The sequence below is a fragment of the Mustelus asterias genome, chromosome 25, assembly GCF_964213995.1.
Source record: "Mustelus asterias chromosome 25, sMusAst1.hap1.1, whole genome shotgun sequence".
Taxonomy (NCBI): Eukaryota; Metazoa; Chordata; class Chondrichthyes; order Carcharhiniformes; family Triakidae; genus Mustelus; species Mustelus asterias.
The window spans coordinates 43,094,519-43,115,781 of NC_135825.1; the positions used below are offsets into that span (position 1 = coordinate 43,094,519).

Genomic DNA, 21,263 nt, shown 5'->3' on the forward strand with positions numbered 1-21,263 from the left:
GAATGGGCTTTTTTTAGTTAACTTGCTATTTGTGGGTTTTTTTGGTTTGTGGACATGCCTCAACATGGCTTCTTGTCTTAAGGTTCACATTCTTGGTATCTTGCACATTGAAAAATTTTTCAAAGGGCTAGTTGATCAATCAAAAATGAGTGAATCTTGTATGGAAACTGGCAGCAGTCTGAGTGGCTCTCCCTGGCAACTCTATTCCTAGGCTTCACTCCTTATGCCCTGCCTTATGCTCTCTGATCCACCTCTTGTTAAGCACTTGAATTTTACCTACAGGTAGAATTTTTATGGGGTTTACTTTAATGTATTCTAATTCTCTCTGCCAGCCTTACTGTATCAATTTAAATCCCTTACAAATATCCACAATAATTTGAGATTTTGAATCCTCATATTGACCACATTATGAAAATAAGGTTGCATACTAGCTTTTGTGCCAGCTTACCAGTTTCTATTTTGTAAAGTACAGCAGCACAGACTTTTTATTCATGGTATATGGGCTGGGTCAGCAGTCATTGCCCTTGACCTGAGTGACTTGTGTTGGGCATTTTGAGGCAACCACATTGCTATGGATCTAGTGTCACATGTAAGCCAGACCTGGGAATGATGGCAGATTTCCTTCCAAAGGACATTTATTTTCCAAAAATTGGAAACGGTTTGTCGTCATTAGACTTTTGCCTGATTTTTAATGAATTCAAATCCTGCCATCTGCCAGTGGGATTTGAACCCAGGTCCCCAGAGCATTATTCTGAATTATTAGTCCAGTGACTATCACTGTGTACTCTTCCTCCAGTACTAACACCCATGCGCAAAGGATGATCTAACCAAAAATCTTCCAATAAACCAGCTGTCTTAAGGTGATCAACACACTTTAACCATCTCACATTACACTAAAGAGATGAGCTGAGGAACAGAACACTTCCCTTTCAAGCACTCCGTAATATTGAGAATTCTCACATCTATCCCAGTGTGACCAGATTAAAGCTATTTAATCTCAATGACACCAGCCTGATCCATTTGTCAGAGCAGCCATCTTGTTTCTGCATTGAGAGTTGTGGCTGTGTTGACTTGGAAACAAACTAACCAGTTTCCCAAGGCTCTAGGAGCCAGAAAAGACTGTTGGAATGGGTTAGATTTATAGCCTGGTCCCAGAGGCAAAAGGGCAGTAGCTACATCGTTATGCTGCCTGCAACCTTGAATACTCTCTACCCATTTCAAATATCAATAATCCTCATCATGCCTCTTCTCTTGGCAGCTCTATAACAACCAGCAGTCATGCCAAGTCTCTGGCTTCCTCAAGACTTGTAAATTTTTCAAATGAAGCACCTCCCACTGCATCCAAGTTGAGCCTGAACTACCTCACCCTTCAGCACAGCTCAACAAAAACTCTGCTTATATCGTGGAAGCTGCTGTTTCATATTGAATGGTCACCCAGGGCTAGGTTACTGATGAAACTACATAACATTAGAATAGCAGTTAGGACATTTCTGTTTTTGAAGATGGAACAAAATTCACAACTAATAATAAACACATTAAATGAAAAATGCATTTGGTTTATTCACTTCCCAAACTTCACCCTTGATAAAATCTTTAAGTACCAGAAAGTGGAAGAATCGGATAAAACTACATTTTTATGCAAGTTGAGTTTTATTTAATACAACAATGATTTTATTTTGAACAATGGCAAAAGGAGTTCCTTTAAACACTCGATATTCTATACACATAGCAAAATACAAATCAAACTCTTGGAACTACAAAAGAAACAAATCCGTTTTTTAAATTGTGACTATTTGTAACTATTGCATTCATATGTACAGGTACAAGTATGAGTCACTACCTTCCTGAAGGAATATTTGTGTTGCAGCTCTCCTTGGGAGGCTGTCATTAACCTTTTTATAGAATTGTCAGGTTTCCGGTTTGTCAATAGCCTTCTCGTGGCCTTTTTGAAAGTTGATGTTTAACACATTAATTAAATGGTATACAGTTCACTTCAAAAACTACAGTGTTAAAGACTCCAAAGTATCAGAAGTTGACAGTATTTGAAAGTGAGATTTTCTTCCTCATCTGATCCAATGCTGCTTGCTTCTCCTTCAGCCTTTCTTTGAGGCGGTTTATTTTCTCATCTCGGATTGTTTCGTCAACCTCAAGTGGGTTTGATAATGATGGGTCTGTGAGGTCATCCCCCTCATGAGGATCTGATTTATGAAGGGGCGCAGATGTATTCTTCTCCTTGGCAGCCTGACTGTTTAGCTCCAGTGCAGATGAAACTTCACCACAGCTTGGCAGCGCTGGGAGAGAATGCTCAGTGTCCACACACTCCTGGCTTTTCACGTCAAGATCCCCACACATCTCCATTTGAGAGGCAGCAGGGGATTCAGAACAAAGGTCTACTTCAGGCTGCTTTCTCCTCTTGGCAGTTCTGGATTGATCAGTCCAATCTGAGTTTAGACAGTCAGAGGTTTGAGTCTCAACTTCGACCTACATTAAAAAAAAAGAATTACTTTTTAAATTTTGTAACTGTGTTCAGTCTGATTCACTTGTCACCTCTCTCAAACCCCCTCACTCTCTGCTGTTCAACTTTCCCCCCCCTCAATTCCTTCACTCTCTCCTGTTCAATGCTTTCCTCTCCCAACCTCTTGCTGTTTCCCACTCACTGCCCTTGTCCTGACCCCTCCCACTCCCATTATCACTTCACAATTCCCCTATATATCCCTATTTTATTTGTATTTTCATTGTAAACTCCATGGGACAGTACTGGGACAAGAAGCTGTACCACTAGGACAAGCTCCCCTGAACCAGAACAGGAGCGGCGTCCCAGCAGATTCCCATCCCAAATACACCTATACCCTTGTTATCTTCAATGTTTCTTCCAATGGTATTCAATATGGAAGAATACTGATTCATCAGCTTGGGAGCATAGGTCAGGAGGTTTCCTTGTCTATTTGACCTGATTCCATGAGACTTCATGGAGTTCAAGTAAATGTTGAAGACTCCCAACATTTTGACTGCTTGTGTGCTGCCACTCTGCTGGGTCTGTCCTACTAGTGCGGCAGGATATACCCAGGTAGTGATGGAGCAGTCTGGGACATTGAAAGCTTCAAAGACCTTCCCTCTCTAACATTGGAACTGGGCATGTTTGCAGATGATTGCACCTTATAAACAGAGGCTAGATAGACTGGGACATTTTTCTCTGGAGTGAAGGAGGCTTAGGGGTGACCTTTTAGAGGTCTGTAAAATAATGAGGGGCTTAGATCAGCTAGATAGTCAATCTTTTCCCAAAGGTAGGGGAGTCTAAAACTAGAGGGCATAGGTTTAAGGTGAGAGGGGAAAGATAAAAAAGGGTCCAGAGGAGCAATTGTTTCAGAGGTGGTGAGTGTCTGGAACAAGCTGCCAGAGATCGTAGTAGAGGCGGGTACAATTTTGTCTTCTAAAAAGCGTTTAGACAGTTACATGAGTAAGATGGCTATCAAGGGATATGGGCCAAACATGGGCAATTGGGATTAGCTTTGTCATTTTAAAAAAAAGGGTGGCATAGACAAGTTGGGCCGAAGGGCCTGTTTCCATGCTGTAAACCTCTGACTCTGACCACTAAGAATTGGCAATAAATGCAGACTCTGCCATTGAAGACCACATCGGGTGAATAAATTAAAAAAGGGGCTAAAGTTGAATAAGCCATGTTAGCAGGCAGGCAGTGATTATCCTACATCAAGTAACGTATACAAACTGTACTGCCTGCTCATCTCCACTGGAGGCAGTTCAGAGAAGGCTCACTCAGATGATTCTCCATATGGAGGGATTGTCTTATGAGAAAAGTTTAAACAGCTTGGGACTACTCATTGGAATTTAGAAGAATGAGGGGTGATCTCATTGAAACGTATAGGATTCTTAAGGGGCGTGACAGGGTAAATGCTGAATGTTTTCCCCCTCGTGGGAGAGTATCAAACCAGAGGACATAGTTTCAGAATAAAGGGGCACCAATTTAAGTCTGAATGAGGAGGAATTTCTTCTGAGAGTTGAGTCTTTGGAACTCCTTGCCACCACATGCTGCGGGAGCGAGGACGCGTGGCTGTGGGTCAGAGTCCTTTTGTGTATTTAAGGCTGAGATAGATTTTAGATCAGTAAGGGAATCAAGGGTTACGGGGAAAAGTGGGCATGAGGAATGTCAGATCAGCTAAGATCCTATTAAATGGTGGACCAGGCTTGAGGGGCCAAATGGCCTGCTCCTATTTCTCATGGTCTAATTGTGGTATGCAACCTAGTACTAAACCTGCTGCTGAGCGACTACATGCTGTTTATGCAATGCTAGCAACAATTAAAGCTAGCTTGTATTTCTTAAAGAGGAATGCATTCTGGCTGCAACAGTGGATGGGAGAGACTTTCTCAGCAGAAACAAACCAGAGCAATGGTCAGAAAGAGGGCTCCCAGATTTTCAGATGCAGCACTAACTAATGCACAAAGTGGAAAAAAGGAGAGAGATCACCTTTCACCAACAAGCCATTCATACATATGCTGCAAAGGCAATGAGAGTAACAGAGCTGATGCGAGATGTTTGGCCAAAAAATGCTTCTTTAAATGCCTCCTAGCAGATGTGCCACACCCCATCACTCACCTATCAACAATCTCTAGTAATCAGAACACAAGCCTGCTCCTGCTCATCATCAAATACCTACCACTGCTGAAAGTCTCACACCACAACCCACAGATTTCACATACTCCCAGCTTTTCTGTTATAGGTACTTTACCCAAACACATACTAACACACTTCCCTCTTTCTCCTGCAGGATAAAGTGGCATATAGCAAGAGGGAGCAGCAAAGTTCTCTGCAGTACCCCCTCATAGAAACAGAACACTATTCCACCCAGGCATACTGTAGCCACTAGGGTCACACTACGTAACAACTCAAGAAATAGGAGCAGGAGTAGACCATAGGGCCACCAAGCTTGCTCAGTCATTCAATACGGTTATGGCTGATTTCATCTTAACTCCATTTTCTGGCCTGTTCCCCACATCCCTTAATTACCCGACGCACCAAAAATCTGTCTAGCCCAACTTTAAACATATTCAACAATGGAGCATCCACAACCCTCTGGGGTAGAGAATTCCAAAAATTCGCAATACTTTGAATGAAGCCATTTCTCCTCCTCCTCCTCAGTCCTAAATAATTGCCCCATATCCTGAGACACTGCGCCTGTGTTTTACACTCCCCAACCAGCAAAAGGAATCTGTGTCTGCCCTACCAAGTTCCCTCAATTTTATAGGTTTCTATGAGATTACTTCTCATTCTTCTAAACTCCAGTAAATATAAGACCAATTTACTTACCCACTCATCATTTAGCTAGTTGCATTAATGCAGGAAATGGACAATCCCAGGGATCAATCTAGCGAACTATTGCTGTACTGTCTTCAATGCAAACATATCCTTTTTCAAATGTGGGGACCAAATCTGCACAGTATTCTAGATGTGATGTAAAACAAACCTGTACAACTGTAACAGGATTTATTTATTCCTTTACTCCAATCCCCTCAAAGACCAATGTGCCCTTTGCCTTCCTAATCACAGGCTGTTCTTCATACAAGCACACCCACGTCTCTTTGAACATCAACACTTACAAATTCTACAATTTAAAAATATTCTGCCTTCTATTGTTACGATCAAGTAAATAACTTCACATTATCTTCCAAGTTGTTGCTCAAACTGTCTATAAATCTGCAGTCTGTGTCCTCCCCACAGCTCACCACCTAGTTTAGTTTCAGCAAATGCTGATCCATTCATTACTCACTCGCTTCGTCAATGTTATGAATTTAGACTGTAAATAGCTAAGGCCCCAGCACTGATCCTTCAAGAAAACTCTATGTCCACTCTCGGCTTTCTATCCAGTAACCAATACTTTACTCGGGCTCAAATACTACCCCCAACTCCATGAGCCCTTACCTTGTCTATTAACCTTTTTGAGACATCTTATCGAATGCTTTTTGGAAATTCAGGTATACTACATCTACCCGACTAGTTACACCTCAAAGCACTAATAAATTTGTCAAACAGAATTCCCCTTCAGCAGAACCATATTGACTTGTTCTAATCATACAATGCTTTTCTAAGTATGTTGTTAAGACTTCTGAGATTCCAGCATTTTCCCCAAGAACTGATGTTAGCCTAATGGGCCTATAGTTCACCATTCACCATTTTCTCCCTCCCTCCTTTCCTGAAAAGTGGCCCAACATTTGCCAACTTTCATCTAGTGAGATTGTTCCCAAATTTACGTAGGAGCATCAGAATCAGGCAAAAGCAACTGGAAGACACACACTAAGGGGTAGCAAATGAATGCTGTTTGTATTAGTGGAAATGTGGATAACATTTTACGTTGTCTTTTATTAGAGGATTTTGGTCAAGAGAAAAGTATGGAAGTGTGCAGCACTGTGATCTTGGAATATCTGTATTTTGTTAGGGGTACTGGAGCCTGATAAGACTGCCATGGATAGTCCGTCCAGAACGATGGTGTTCCAGATGAGCCCTTTCTTCCTCCTCCTCCTCTTCAGGTGGTTGGCAAAAGCTGTGCCCATGACTGTCAGGTGGTGGAGGAAGCAGCAGATCACTCTGAATCAGAAGAGACAGTCCAGTAAATGCTGGAGGGCACGCCCATCCCCAATCCCAAACACTACATGGTAATGCAGGACGGATGCCAATGTCCTGCATCACCATGTAGAAACATTATCTATGAGTGGTCAGGTGGCAGAGGGCAGTCATGAACCATGTGTAGAGCAGGTGAACCTTGTTGGCAAGAAGCTACTGTCTAGTTCAATATGGTTGCTTGTGTATGGTAGGAAGGACTGACTGGTGTAGGATGAAAGCATCGTGACTGCTGCCAGAGTAGCAGCAATTCATCAAAATGATGCTGTGTGCTTGGTCACACACCAACTGCACTCTAGAGTAGAATCCGAAAGTTGCGATGCATTTCTCCATTGAGATGTGGCACCGACAGAGCCACATTCGTGAATTCACAGGCTCCCTGCATTATTGGGAAGTTCCTACCTGGCAAAGCCATGTGCCCCATCTATTGTCAGCTGCTTAAGTAGAGAGAGAGAGATGTCCCTGTCCCTTGTGTACAGGAGTACCAACGGCCTCCCAGATGTAAGAATGCATGGTCAACTTAGAAAAATATTGGTCGTATCGTGAATTCCAATCTGGAAGGAAGGCCACCATGTCCTTGCTATGCTCTGTGGCTGCAGTATGCTTAACACATTGTTGATGAAGTCACTGCTCCTGGCTGAGGTGGACATGTGCTCTCTGGAGATGCTAGCCTGAAAAGCCTCCTGTTGGGAGCCTTCCTCCTCTTCCCTCTGCAAACAGCTTCACCTCTCTGCTCCATCTCCAGCCCACGAGGAACTGCAACTATCAGCTTTCTGCTCAGAGGCCACTCCTTCCATAGGTGCCACACCACATCCTTCTGAATGAACTTCTGCCAATTTCTCTAACATAACACTTCCACTAACTCTGCTGCAACAAAAGAAAGTAAAAATCCTCACTAATTATATTAATAAGAATAATATGTCTTATTATAGGTATAATGGAATTGCCTATGTAATCATGTCCTGTCAGTACAGGTCAAAGGTGGATATATTAGCATTTGCCCCAGCAGTTCCAGCCAAGCAGTATAAACCAGTACTTCATAGAATCAGAATCCCTGTAGTACAGAAGGAGGCCATTCGGCCTGTCGAGTCTGCACTGACCACATCCCCTAACCCCACATATTTACCCTGCCAATCCCCCTGGCACTAAGAGGCAATTTAGCATGGCCAATCAAGTTAACCTGCACATCTTTGGACTTGTGGGAGGAAACCGAAGCACCCGGAGGAAACCCATGCAGACACAGGGAGAACATGCAGACTCCACACAGGCAGTGACCCGAGGCCAGAATTGAACCCAGGTTCCTATCGCTGAGGCAGCAGTACTAACCACTGTGCCACTGTGCAGCCTGAACACTTCTAAACACTTGCTAGCTGAAATGCAAGTCTTTCACCAAGAGTTACAAAATGCTGTCACCCAAAACCTCTTAAAGTACCAACACAGGTCATATCTATCGCCAGCAGTTTTCAATCCATGTAGTCTTTGAAGCTTGGTCAAAAAAACTTTCAACTTTCCCTTATTTTCATCCTATTCCCAACCAGTCCTCATTGAATAAAAGGGACGCGTAAAGAAAGGGTTTTGAGTGAGACTAGTTCAACAGATCTCCACCTCCCTTAATTACTCCAATACTGGGCCATGGTCAAGTAAATCGCACACTTGTTTCAGAGTCACTAAATCTCAGTGCTCAAGCCTTGACTTCATACTTGGGATTCTCAATTAATCCTAGCATGGATTCTAGAATTACATTTGCACTCAAGGCAACAACCTCAAGTAAATAGTACATTTGCAAAATGATATTTGATAAGTTGAGACAAAAGATCGAAATAAGCCAGGATGGTAGAAATATTCGGCTCACCTCAGGTTAAGTAAATGACTACTTCACAAAACTAGCATGACAAACACAAGTATGAAAGCTCATTTGAGGACCCTAACTCCTGCCCTTCTCTAACTTGCAATCAACTGAGCACTGGAGAAACCCATCAAAGTACAAAAGTGACATTAAGAGTAACCTAAACGTGATTTTAAAAAAAGCTAATTGCGGAGGAAGAACCACAGATCGAAGATGCAAGAGGACGAACAAAAAGGGGTAAGACAGGTAGCCTATTGATGGGCTAGGATAGATTGCCATATGTCAAAAACAGAAAGTGCTGGAAAAGCTGAGTCCAACATGACTCTTCTTTGAAAGAGGAGTCATATTCGACTCAAACCATTAACTTGGTTTCTCTGAGATGCTGCCAGACCTGCTGAGCTTCTTCAGCATTTTCTGTTTTTGTTTCAGATTTCCAGCATCTGCAGTATTTTGTTTTTATATCGGTATGTACATTTCTTTAGTTGAAAAGGTGATCAATAGATATTGAAGAATGTTATAATAGTCCATGACCTTTCTTCATTAGCTATGCTTCAAATACCATGGGCAATTCCTTGGGAAACATCAGAATAGAGCACAGATTTGCCCTTTTGACAATGCAGCGGCCACCATAAAACAGAACTCTTGCTAAGGTAATTACCTATACAAGAGAATGATAGCCGAAATCAAACTAAGGTGACCAAGGTCAACATTCAAGGCACATGGACATTTTTGCGTTCAGTTGGAAATTTCCCCTCATGATTTTCAACATAATCACCTTGTATTCACCAGAATTGGTGAATATTTTTTTTAAACAATGACGAGAGGATAAAAATCCAACCTATGCAGAATTAACTTGATATCACTATTACACTAATATGCTTGTGGATTTCCCACTTTCGCAGGGAAGCTGTGGGCCATCAGATGGGAATAGGTTGCTTAACTACCCATACATACAACTGGGAATTCTAGAGGGGAATGTTCTACTTGTTTATTCAGACTCAAATTACCATCAAAACAAGTTGTCAAGATTGGACTGGATGACACACTCGAGCTACAAAAGCGCGAGTACAAAAAAGGAATAATTTGTGTTTGCCACAGGCATGTCCAGTTATCGGCCTGAGAATAGTCTCTAACATAGTAATCATAGAGGGACATGTACTTAACTTCATCTCTATAAACAGGGAGGCTAACTTCATGCTTTATTCATCATAGAACATTTGAAATTAAAATTGTTACTATATACAAAATTGAGCCGCTCAGCAGTCAGTAAGTGGTACCCTAAAATCACATGGTGTAGCACCCTTTTCCTGTTAGAAGTGTCTATGAAATACTCCTATAACTTGTGACTGACTTATAACACTGATCTTCTGAATATAATTTTCCACTCCCCCTTTCACATTCAGATTGGAATCCAACAAAGTCACAAGAAGCATTCCAATTCTGATGGCAAAGCTACTTCACAATCCACTCACATAGAATCAGTTCCTCTCCTTTCCCTTCTGAATGATTCTCCCATTCATAGGGTTGAAATAACACAGCCACTACTATAAAACCAAGAGTAGGCACTAAGCGGTTAAAATGTTACAATTCTTTTACATGAAACATGTCTTATTTGTCTTCCTCTTCAGTTTTATCAATCCCAGTTTTTCTTGAACCACTCTTCAGCATTAAACGGATTATGTTCACAGTAAAATTAAATACCTTTTTCCTCTTCCTTCCGAATTCACTATGACCTTCCTCTTCAGATTCAGAAAGACAGAGCATCAAATCTACTGAATCTTCTCCAAATCCTGGTGTGCTAGCTACTTGGTAGGTATCATCACCTTTTTCCAATGTTATTGTGACACGATTTTTGGAATAATTGTGACGTTCTTCCAATGTCAGTGGGCTGGGCTCCTTTGAGATAGCTGGGCACTCCTCCAATTCTGCTGGGCTAAATACTCTAGACAAAGCTGCATATTCTTCAAGTAGACCAAGTTCTTTAGACAGCTCTGGACATACTTGGGGTGCTACTGGATCGGGTACCCTCGAGGTGTCTGAACCTTGTTCTAAATCTGCTGGTTCAGCCTCTTTGAAAAGCTCTGGACACTCTCTGAATTCTGTTGGGTCATGCTCCCTGATGAGCTCTGGGCATTCCTCCAGTTCCGGCAGCCCAGGCACCCATGGCCGTTCCTCACATTTTTCCAAATCCGGTGGATCAGGTTCCTTTGAGAGTTTTGGAATAAATTTTATGGGAATTTCTGACTGACTGATTGAGATTCTATCAAGGCGAACTCGGACATCAGCATAAATCCCAGCTTTAAACAATAAGTCTTTATCCGTAGATAACAGAGGCGCTTTTGCAGAGCTGTCCGAAAGGGAATTTGGTAACTGCTTCACCACCTGTGAAAATGAGAGGCAAGAATGTCAATAAAGGATTTGCACTAGAAAACACCCCACAATTTGTATCAGCCCCAAAATGTCACAAATAAAACAAAAACACAAGCAAGCTAGTGATATATTTCCCTTCGTACACAGATGAGCTTCAAAGTGTAAGAGAAACTATTTAAACACTCCGGCAAATTAGGATGCGGGAATCACAAATTACTGCACTCCTGATATGAATGAAGGCTTCATAGGCAAACAGCAATTCTGAAATGTAACCAAAACTATGTTCAAGCCACAAAGTCTGCAGTTCTTGAACCATACTGCTCATATCCTGATCCAGAAAAAGTATGAGTGCCTTACCTCCGAACCAGTGTGGTTTTACACAGCTGCTCAAAATACTAGTGGCTAAAATGCACTTTTCCCGATGTCTTCAGTAGGCTGTAGGTATTTCTCTATGGCTCTTATGAAACCCTCACAAGACACCTGTCTACCCTTCACCACATGCTGATGTACGTATTGTATGATGCACAAGTCCATACATGCTCAGAATACACAGCTGTGATCAGAAGCTATCCAACTTGGAGGTGAAAACATCTCAGGTCAAAGTCAGTTTTTCCAGACAAGTGAAATGAAAACTTTAAAGGTAAAACAAAAAGAGCATTTTTTTCAAATGATGAAATAACTGAGAATGTTAATGAAGAGAATACAATGGATGTTACCTACATGGATTTTAAGGAAGTGTTTGACAAAATAACAAAGAAGACTGCTGAATGGAATTGAGGTTCATGGAATAGAAGGGTCAGTTTTCCTTTTGGATAAAAAAATTGGCTGAGTCAGAAAACAGTGAATCAAACTAAAGGGCTGTTTTTTCAGCCTGGAGGAAGGTTCCCCAAGGGTCAGTGCAAGGAACACTGCTTTCTTTTACTATTTAAAATGACTTGCATCTTAGAATAGCGAGTAAAATTTCAAACTTCACCGTTGGTACCAAATTTGAAGTGCAAATATTGAGGGTAATACAAATCAACCGCAACGTGACATAGATAGGCAAGCAGAATGGGCAGGAAAGGGAAATGGAATTTAATATAGAGGTGTGAGGTGATGCATGCAATGCACCTCTCCTGAGACTGGTGGAAGAGAAAACAACCAATGATTTCAAATGGATGGGCACTTGAAGGAAATAAAGCTGCAGACTATGGGGATTGAGTCGGGGGTAGTGGGACTGACAGGATTGCCCCACCAGAGTCGGCATGATCTGATGAGTCAAATGGTCTGTCATCAGGAAAGGAAGAATGTGCAAGGTTACGGCGAGAAGGCTGGGTAACGGTACTGGGTGAGTTGCTTATTTGGGGAGTGTGCAGACATGATAGACCAACTGGTTGCCTTCTGTACCATTAATGACCCTATGACTCTAATTTAAATAACATTGTGGAAAATGGATTTTTAAACTTATTTAAAGCCTGATTATAAACATAAATTCAATTATTGGGGTAAAAAGGAACAGATAAATGTTTCTTCAAAAATATTTTGGCTGACTCAAATGGATGAATGTGTGATGGTAAAAATGTTTTAAATATTTAAATTGGGATTTCCTCATGAAAGATTTTTGATTATAAAGAAAATGTTGCAGGTAGTAGTATTTGTGTAGAGGAGCAAAACTTTCAACAACATTTCTCTCAAAGAGCTTTGAGGTCCATCAAATTGCTAAGATCCTCCAAAGCTCTAGGAATTGGGCTTCCTGTGCAAACAACTCCAGCAGAAACGGAGGGAAATTCTTAAACCATTCCATATAAAAAAAACAAGCAAGCCCTGGACACCATAGCCTACCTAGGATCAGCTAGGGGATGACCTCATCTAAGCCAATTTCTCAAAATGTTTTCCTCAGGGATCCCTATTACAACCTCACCTGCCATTTTGTTTAGGGGTTAAAAGAACAAATACAGACAATTCAGTGAATCACTAGGCTTGTACTGGATGGAAGTTGTAACTTCCCCATTGTGCTACACTGCACAGTGAGTGGAAAAATTGAACCTAATTGAGATATATTTTAAAATACAGAGGTTAGAAAAAAGGGAGAAAAAAATCCTAAATATCAGGAAACATTTAATGTGAAAGGAATTTTATTTCACCATTAAAGTAACGGACTAATATTAATGAAAAGACAAAACTAACATTTTCCATATTTCGAACCCTTTATGTAACCAGATTTACTATTTTTCAATTGAAAAGCACCACTCCGAAATGCAGAATGCTGCTTAGACTCAGGCTTGAATTTTTCATCCGTTGGGCGTGTGGTCTCAGTGGACCTGGAAGCGAGCGCAAAATGTGCTTCCGGCCACGATTGGCCCTGGAACATGACTCCACGCTGCTGGCCAATTAACGGGCAGCCCGTGTGAGTCGCCCATTGGGAATGGTCAGCGTTACCAGGGAGAGCAGGCACAGAAGGAAGGAAGAGGGCGGGAGTGGAAGAAAAGTGAGGGCTCCAGCTGGCGTTTCCAATGGGCACCCTCAACAGGGAGGGAGGGGCAGCTGCTGCAGAACTGTCTCAGGGAACTGCAGATGTAAAAAATAAATTCTAATGGAAAAACTGAGAAGAATATCTAGGCAGCACATTCAAATGCAAACATCCGTCCCCAGAAAAACTTTAATTTTATTTCAGCCCTGACAGTGCAACCTGCCCTGGATTGAGATTGAAGCTAAAACGTAATGGCTACCTGGCCAACCGGCCCACCCACAAGCCATAAAGATAGATGGTGTATGTGCGCCCACAGACCAAAATTTTGTTTGAATGTGCAATCTCATCAGGCATGCATACAACATCATTTCACATGCACACACCTACATGCCCGAGCAACACAAGATTCTAGCTCCAGTCTTGATGACCAAGCTTACAAATCGTTTTTCATAGGAAATGTACTTTGACAAGATTACAAGCAAAGATTGTAAGAGATTGGCATTAACTAATGTTTGAATAGCACTCATTCTGTCCAAAGATATGTCAATTCACTTTACAGAGTGCTAACTATTGGACAACAGTATCTTTTTAAAAGGGAGAAGAAATGAGTTTAAAGGAAGTGGAAGAAAAACCAGCATCCCGATCAGAAAAAGCCAAAAGCATAGTCAAAGGGAAATGTCTGAAGAAAGCAAAGAGAGGGGCAAGGGAGCATGTTCCTAAGGGGACATAAAGGGGACTCCAAATTGATTTTCAAGTCTGCTGGTGACACCACCATAGTGGGTCAGATGTCAAACAATGATGAGATACAGTACAGGAATGAGATAGAATATCTGGTGAACTGGTGCGATGACAATAATCTCTCCCTCTGTGATCAAAATGAAGGAGATTGTCATCAACTTAAGTGTAATGGAGAACATGCCCCTGTCTACATCAACGGGAATTAGACATGGTCGAGAGCTTTAGGTTTTTAGGTGTCCAGATCACTAACAGTCTGTCCTAGTCCCCCCATGCCGACACTATAGTTAAAGCCCACCAACGCCTCTACTGTCTCAGAAGACTAAGGAAATTTGGCATGGCAGCTACAACTCTCACCAACTTTTACAGATGCACCATAGAAAGCATTCTTTCTGGTTGTATCACTGTTTGGTATGGCTCCTGCTCTGCCCAAGACCGCAAGAAACTACAAAAGGTTGTGAAAAGTAACCCAATCCATCACGCAAACCAGCCTCCCATTCATTGACTCTGTCTACAGTTCCCACTGCCTTGGTAAAGCAGCCAGCATAATTAAGGACCCCACACACCCTGGACATACCCTTTCCCCCATCGGGGGAAAAAAATACAAAAGTCTGAGATCACGTACCAACCGACTCATCAGACTTTTGAATGGACCTACCTGCATTAAGTTGATCTTTCTCTACAACCTAGCTATGACTGTAACACTACATTCTGCACCCTCTCGTTTCCTTCTCTATGAACTGTATGCTTTGTCTGTATAGCGCGCAAGAAACAATACTTTTCAATGTGTACTAACACATGACAATAATAAATAATAATAGTAGCCACCAATATGAACACATGAATTTAGAAGCAAGCAAGGCCCCCAAGCCTCTCAAGCCTGCTCCGCCACTATTCAATAAGATAATGGCTGATCTGATCATAATCCCCCGCCTACCCCTGATAACCTTTCACCCCCCTTGTCTCCAAGAATAGGAGAAATAGTAGAAAAATGTATTCTTTGGAGCACAGGAATCCAATGAGGCCTCACAATGATTGGGCTGGGGGAGCATGAAGACACAGGCATTGACATTATATGAGGAGTCCCACAGCTGACAGATTCTTAAGATACAGAGGGCATTGTCACAAAACTTCATTTCAGCGTGGTGAGGATGCAGAATGGAGAAAAAAAATAGCTGGGGTTTTCTGTTTCTGCGTAATTATTAGTGGATAGAAAATCAAAGGATGGGAAACAAATATAAAGGAGCAATGACCATAGTATCATATCACTGTGTACTGCAGAGTTCTGCAGTATAGGGGTTGTGGGCAGGAGCAGTGTTTATTTAATCTGAAAAAAAAACTTAAAATTGGCATACAAAAAGGAATTGCTAAAAGAAAGTTAATTCACAACCAAAAGGCAGTACTAGATTTAATAATGAACAATGAGCTAGACTTAGCTTTTATCAGCTTGTTAAGTGATCACAATATAATCAAATTCAATTCTGGTCAGAAAAGGAGAAAGTAATCATAGTTTCTAAGATTTTGTATTTTGTTATAGCTAACATTTAGCAGGTTGAGTCAGACGTGGATGAAAGAAACTGGTCAAAACTAGTAATTGAGGAAGGCAACAGTGGCAGTTGTTTAAAAACAAATTCTAGTTTAAAAACAGTATATAGTATATAAGGGGCAAGAACTCTATACTTATCAAATAAAAACAGCCATAAGGGGGTGAGAGGAAAGAGCATACAGGAGTACAAAGAATAGCACTGATCCAGGGGATTGGGAGATATATAACCACCAGAAAAGGAAGACCAAAACAGACAAAGGAACTGGATGATCAAGATTAACAAAAGTGTTTTACAATTACACTGGGGGCGGCGGCGAGATTTGGTGGGCAAGGGTATCGTGAGCCCTCTAAAAACAAATGGAGTTAATATTGCAAATTAAAAAGTCAAGAAGTAGATGTCAACGTGTTGAATACTTGGCAATTTTCAGAAGAGGAATACAAGATATTCCAGAGAAACTAATTGTGAATCAAGAACTGAAAGGTACTAAAATCAAAGCAAGAATTGTTTTAACAAATTATATTGCTGAAAAAAGACACTGTCAAAGCTTTTCATCTTGCACTCATCAGGACAAGTGTAAGAATGCCAAATTTCAAACAATCACAATTTATATTAAAGGATAAAAGTTTGCTGATTGGTGGCAAGTCAACTCTGATTCATCAAGGCATTGCCATGGAGAAGGCTCCACAAGCTCCCAGGTATTTCAAAATAAGGGCAAGGCTTGAACATATTCTTTTGTTGTAGTGAGCAAGTGCCCACGTATGAGTGTATTATCATTTTTAGCAAGGGTAAATCAGCCAAGTTACGAGGCTGACTGATTATCTTAAATTGGTTGTCATATTATTATCGTGCTCAGGAAGTGCTACCCAATCATGGAACCACATCAGGAGATGTTTTGGTTTGGGTTTTGCAAACACAGGATGATTGAATACAATCTACATTCTACCTATTACAAGCAACCGAAGGAACATTTGATCTGCTTGATTTGATTAATCATTGGGCTGTATGGCCTATGTACTTGGCATCATGCCAGCACTGAAATTCATACACAACATTGCTCAATTGTGGATTAGGCATAATATTTATTTGAACTAATGACAGCAACATTTGGTGGAAAATACCACTCATGTAACCACTGCATAGTAGCAGCATAAAACAGCTTCCTTAACTTGTGTAAATTTTTGAAATCCTTTCCCAGATAATTTGAGGTAGATCTTCATTTTCATGTCCGAAAATGGCTGCCTTTGCTCATTTGTCAGTTTTCACAATCCACAGCAAACAATTGTCTTATGAGAATAGCTGCTGTCCCACAGGATAGATTTGATGCGCTGTCAAGTTTGCAAAGTCAGAAACTGGATGGTATCCTATTACAAGACTGCTGATCAGGCCAACCTTATGGTGCATGGAGCTATATGAATTTCAAGATGTACATTAACAGATAGGCTTACAGTAGACAGTAACAGAGAACCGATTAGCAGACTTTTCAACTAGCATATCAAGAAAAGGGAGCATGTTAGACTGCTCCAACTCAAAAGTGAACTTGAGCACAAGATGGATTATATTAAGGTGTGTAAAGAAATCCTTACACATGGCTGCAGAATGAAAGATCAGGAGTATCACATCTATATATTGGAATTATGTACAAGGTGGTTAGGGCTCGTTCCATCAAAACTGTATTCCTCATGGAAACTGATGAAAATATCAATGAGCTCTTGACCTGAAGAGGTTCCTATAGTTACATTTATTTGGGCATAAAATGTCACAACAAAAACTGAATTCAACTGTACAAGTTCCTAAGTTCAATAAAAATCTCTCTCAAATTCAGTGACAAATCCTGGTGGTTTCCACTCCTGGGCTTTAAAGGACATAGATGAGGAAATTACAGATGTTATCATTGTACAACGTTCTCCTGATGTGAAGTCTCCCAATTGGAAAGGGAAAATGTAATGAATGGGGAAGAAAAAAAACCCAGAAAATGATGGACATGTTTAGTCATGGCAAGGTAACTGGAATCTCTAATTAAGAACAAAGTGACTGAACACTTAGAGCTGAACAGATAGCCAGCTTTTGATAAACACACCTAATTGAATGTGTTTAAGCGGTAGAGAATGCCAATGAATTTATAAGCTTCCAGAAAGCCTTCGGTAAGATTCAACATAAGAGGCTGCTAGCAAAACTCATGAAATTGAAGGCAAATTATTGACCTGCTTAGGAAGACGACGACAAAATAGATATGCGCTCAAATTGGAAAGAAGTGACAAGACGAGAGACATCCCACACAGATTAGTGTTGGGACTTCAATTATTCACTAAATTTATCAGTTCCATATCTCATGCAGTCACATATCCAAGTTTACCAATGACACAAAATTAATAAATAGTGGGCTGATGAATTTAATTGCAGATAAATTTGAAATCATCCATTTGTGGCCAGAAATAAAAGGTTTTTTTTAAAGTCGAAAGCTAGGCACAGTTGAGGTCTAAAGAGATGTAGGAATCTATGTCACAGATCATTAAAATGCAGTGCATTAAAAGCAAAATACTGCAGATGCTGGAAATCTGAAATAAAAATAGGAACTGCTGGAAAGACTCAGCAGTGTCTGTGCAGAGAGAAACAGAGTTAATGTTTCAAGTTTGTATGACTTCTTCAGAGCTGAATAGTGGATTGGTAAAAAAAATATCCAAAACAATGAATGCAATGCTGACCTAGAATACAAAGGGAAGTTTTACTACAGTTAAACAAAGTCCTCATTCGACCATATCTAGAGTACTGTGTATAAGCCCCGGGCACTATACCTTAGAAAGGAGGTGTAGTGACCTTGGAATGAATGCAGCAGAGCACAGATTTACTAGAATGTTGACAGGCTCTGCAGGTTAATTTAAAAGATTCAAAAAGTTGGGCTTGCATCCTTCCGATATAGAAAGTTAGATTGATTTGCCATTTGTTTGAACTTACTGGGACTTTCAAAGGAATCAACCGAAAAATCAGAAGCTGGTGGAGTTTAGGACAAGAGAATAACCTTAAAAATCAAGAGCAAGGCTAATCAGAAGTTAGAGAATACAAATGGAAATGCAGAATTCTCTTCCAGAAAAAAGCAGTAAATGATAGTTCAATTAATTACTTTCCATCTGAGCATTATAGATTTTTGCTATGATGCCTAGAAGGTATATGATGTTAGGATGCTGATCAGCCATAATCTCACTGAAAGGTACAACAGACTTCAGAGGCTGATTCCTCGCATTCTTATGCAGCACAGTCAAATATGTTAGGGATCTTCAGCAAACAATCAGATGTATGTGTGGAAAGTTAAGGATAGTAGAGGAATGGGCATTCATAGCTAATAATCTCTTCTTGATTTCAACCAATTTTTTTGTGCATTGATATATCAATAATGTAAATGTAGCTAGAACCCAGAGTCAAGGCTGCATTCTAGCACCACAACTCCCTCAAGAAAGCATCCTCACTTCACTTCACACAGCCCACAGATGTCTATCCAGAAAGCACTTTCAACCACAATGAGTGCAAAAGTACTGTTTGGTACAGAAGGAAAAATCAAACTTCTTTGAGGCGGTTAGTAGAGGAGATGTACAGTCAGTGACCAGTTGATACAAATACATTGCGAGCCTCATCATCACCACAGCACTGCGCCTGTCTATTCAGTGAAAATGGCATCATGGGTAGCCAGGGTGGCGAAGGTGGTGTTTGGTAATTTGCCTTCATCAGTCAGAGTATTAAGTACAGGCGCTGAGACATTATGCTACAACTGTACAAAACATTGGGTAAGGCCACATTTGGAGTACTACGTACAATTCTGGTAACCTTGCTGTAGGAAGGATGTTACTAAACTGGAAAGGGTGCAAAATAATTTACAAGTATCTTACTGGGACTGGAAGATTTGAATTATGAGAGGCTGAATAGGCTGGGACGTTTTTCCCCTGGGGCGTAGGAGGATGAAGGGTGATCTTATATAGGTTTATAAAATCATGAGGGGCATAGATAAGGTGAATAGCCAAGGTCTTTCCCCAGGGTTGGGGAGACCAAAACTAGAGGGCATAGGTTGAAGGCGAGAGGGGAAAGATTTAAAAGGGACCCGAGGGGCAACTTTTTCCACCGAGAGGGTGGTGCGTATATGGAATGAACTGCCAGGAGAGGTGGCAGAGGTGGGATGGGAAAGGTTTAGAGGGATATGTGCCAAATGCAGGCAAATGGGATGAGAGAATGAGTAGGTAGTTATGGAACCTGAGAAGAGAGTCTCTGAGGCTCTAGAGAAAATCATCATAGGGAGTGACAAGGTATTGGAGCTATTGCGGGCTTAAAAGTGGACAAATCTCAGGTCCGGATGAATTGTGTCCCAGGCTGTTGTGGGAGGCAAGGGAGGAAATTGCAGGGGCTCTGACCCAACTTTTTAATTCCTCCCTGGTCGACGGGGAGGTGCCAGAGGACTGGAGAACAGCCGTGATCCCACTATTTAAAAAAGGTTGTAGAGACAAGCCAGGGAACTACAGACCAGTGAGTCACACATCTGTGTTTGGGAAATTACTGGAGAAGATTCTGAAGGAGAGAATCTATCTCCATTTGGAGAGGCAAGGTTTGATCAGGGATAGTCAGCATGGTTTTGTCAGATGGAGGTCACGCTTAACAAATTTGATTGAATTTTTTGAGCATGTAACCAGGGGTGAGGATGAGGGTAGTGCAGTTCATGTAGTTTACATGGATTTCAGCAAAGCCTTTGACAAAGTCCCACATGGGAGACTTATTAAGAAGGCTAATGCACATGGAATACAGGGTAATTGACAATTGGCTTAGCGGTAGGAGACAGAGGGTGATGACAGAAGGCTGCTTTAGTGACTGGAGGCCAGTGATCAGTACCAGAGATCGTGCTGGGCCCCCTTTTGTTCATCATTTATATAAATGATATAGTCATCTATGTGCGGGGGGGGGGGGGGGCTGTGGCGGTAGGATCAGTAAGTTTGCCGATGACACAAAGATTGGCCGGATGGTAAACAGTGAGGGTGAGTGTCTTGGGTTACAGGAAGATATAGGTGAGATGGTCAAATGGGCGGATAAGTGGCAGATGGAATTTAACCCTGAAAAGTGTGAGGTGATGGAGTGGATGGAGCTATTACAAGGGGGCATAACTATAGGGTTCATGGTGGGAGATATAGGAAGGATATCAGAGGTAGGTTCTTTACGCAGAGAGTGGTTGGGGTGTGGAATGGACTGCCTGCAGTGATAGTGGAGTCAGACACTTTAGGAACATTTAAGCGGTTATTGGATAGGCACATGGAGCACACCAGGATGATAGGGAGTGGGATAGCTTGATCTTGGGTTCAGATAAAGCTCAGCACAACATCGTGGGCCGAAGGGCCTGTTCTGTGCTGTACTGTTCTATGTTCTATGTGATGCACTTTGGAAGGAATAATTTGACAAGAAAGTACACGATGAAAGGTCTGACACTGGGATGTTCTGAAGAACAAAGGGACCTTTGCGTGTTGTCCACAGATCTCCGAAGGCGGAAAGGCAGGTTAATAGGGTGGTGAAACAGGCATATGGCACAGTCGCCTTTATCAATCAGGCTATAGATTACAAAAGCAGAGAGGTCACGATGAAATTGTATAGAACTTTGGTGAGGATACAGCTGGAATACTGTGCGCAGTTCTGGTTGCCACGTTATAGGAGGGACGTGAA

General features: G+C 41.4%; 1 protein-coding gene across 2 annotated transcripts in view; it reads right to left on the reverse strand.

Annotated features, from left to right (window-relative positions):
* Positions 1-1,537: 1,537 nt before the first annotated feature.
* Positions 1,538-21,263, reverse strand: part of LOC144511912 (uncharacterized) — a 29,459-nt gene continuing 9,733 nt past the window's right edge. For both annotated transcript variants that reach the window (XM_078242368.1, XM_078242369.1), the window contains exons 3-4: positions 10,179-10,859; positions 1,538-2,481 (exon numbers count right to left, since the gene is read on the reverse strand). In XM_078242368.1, coding sequence (XP_078098494.1) covers positions 2,026-2,481; positions 10,179-10,859 — 1,137 coding nt within the window. In that variant the 3' untranslated portion in view covers positions 1,538-2,025. The remainder of the gene's footprint in view (positions 2,482-10,178; positions 10,860-21,263) is intronic.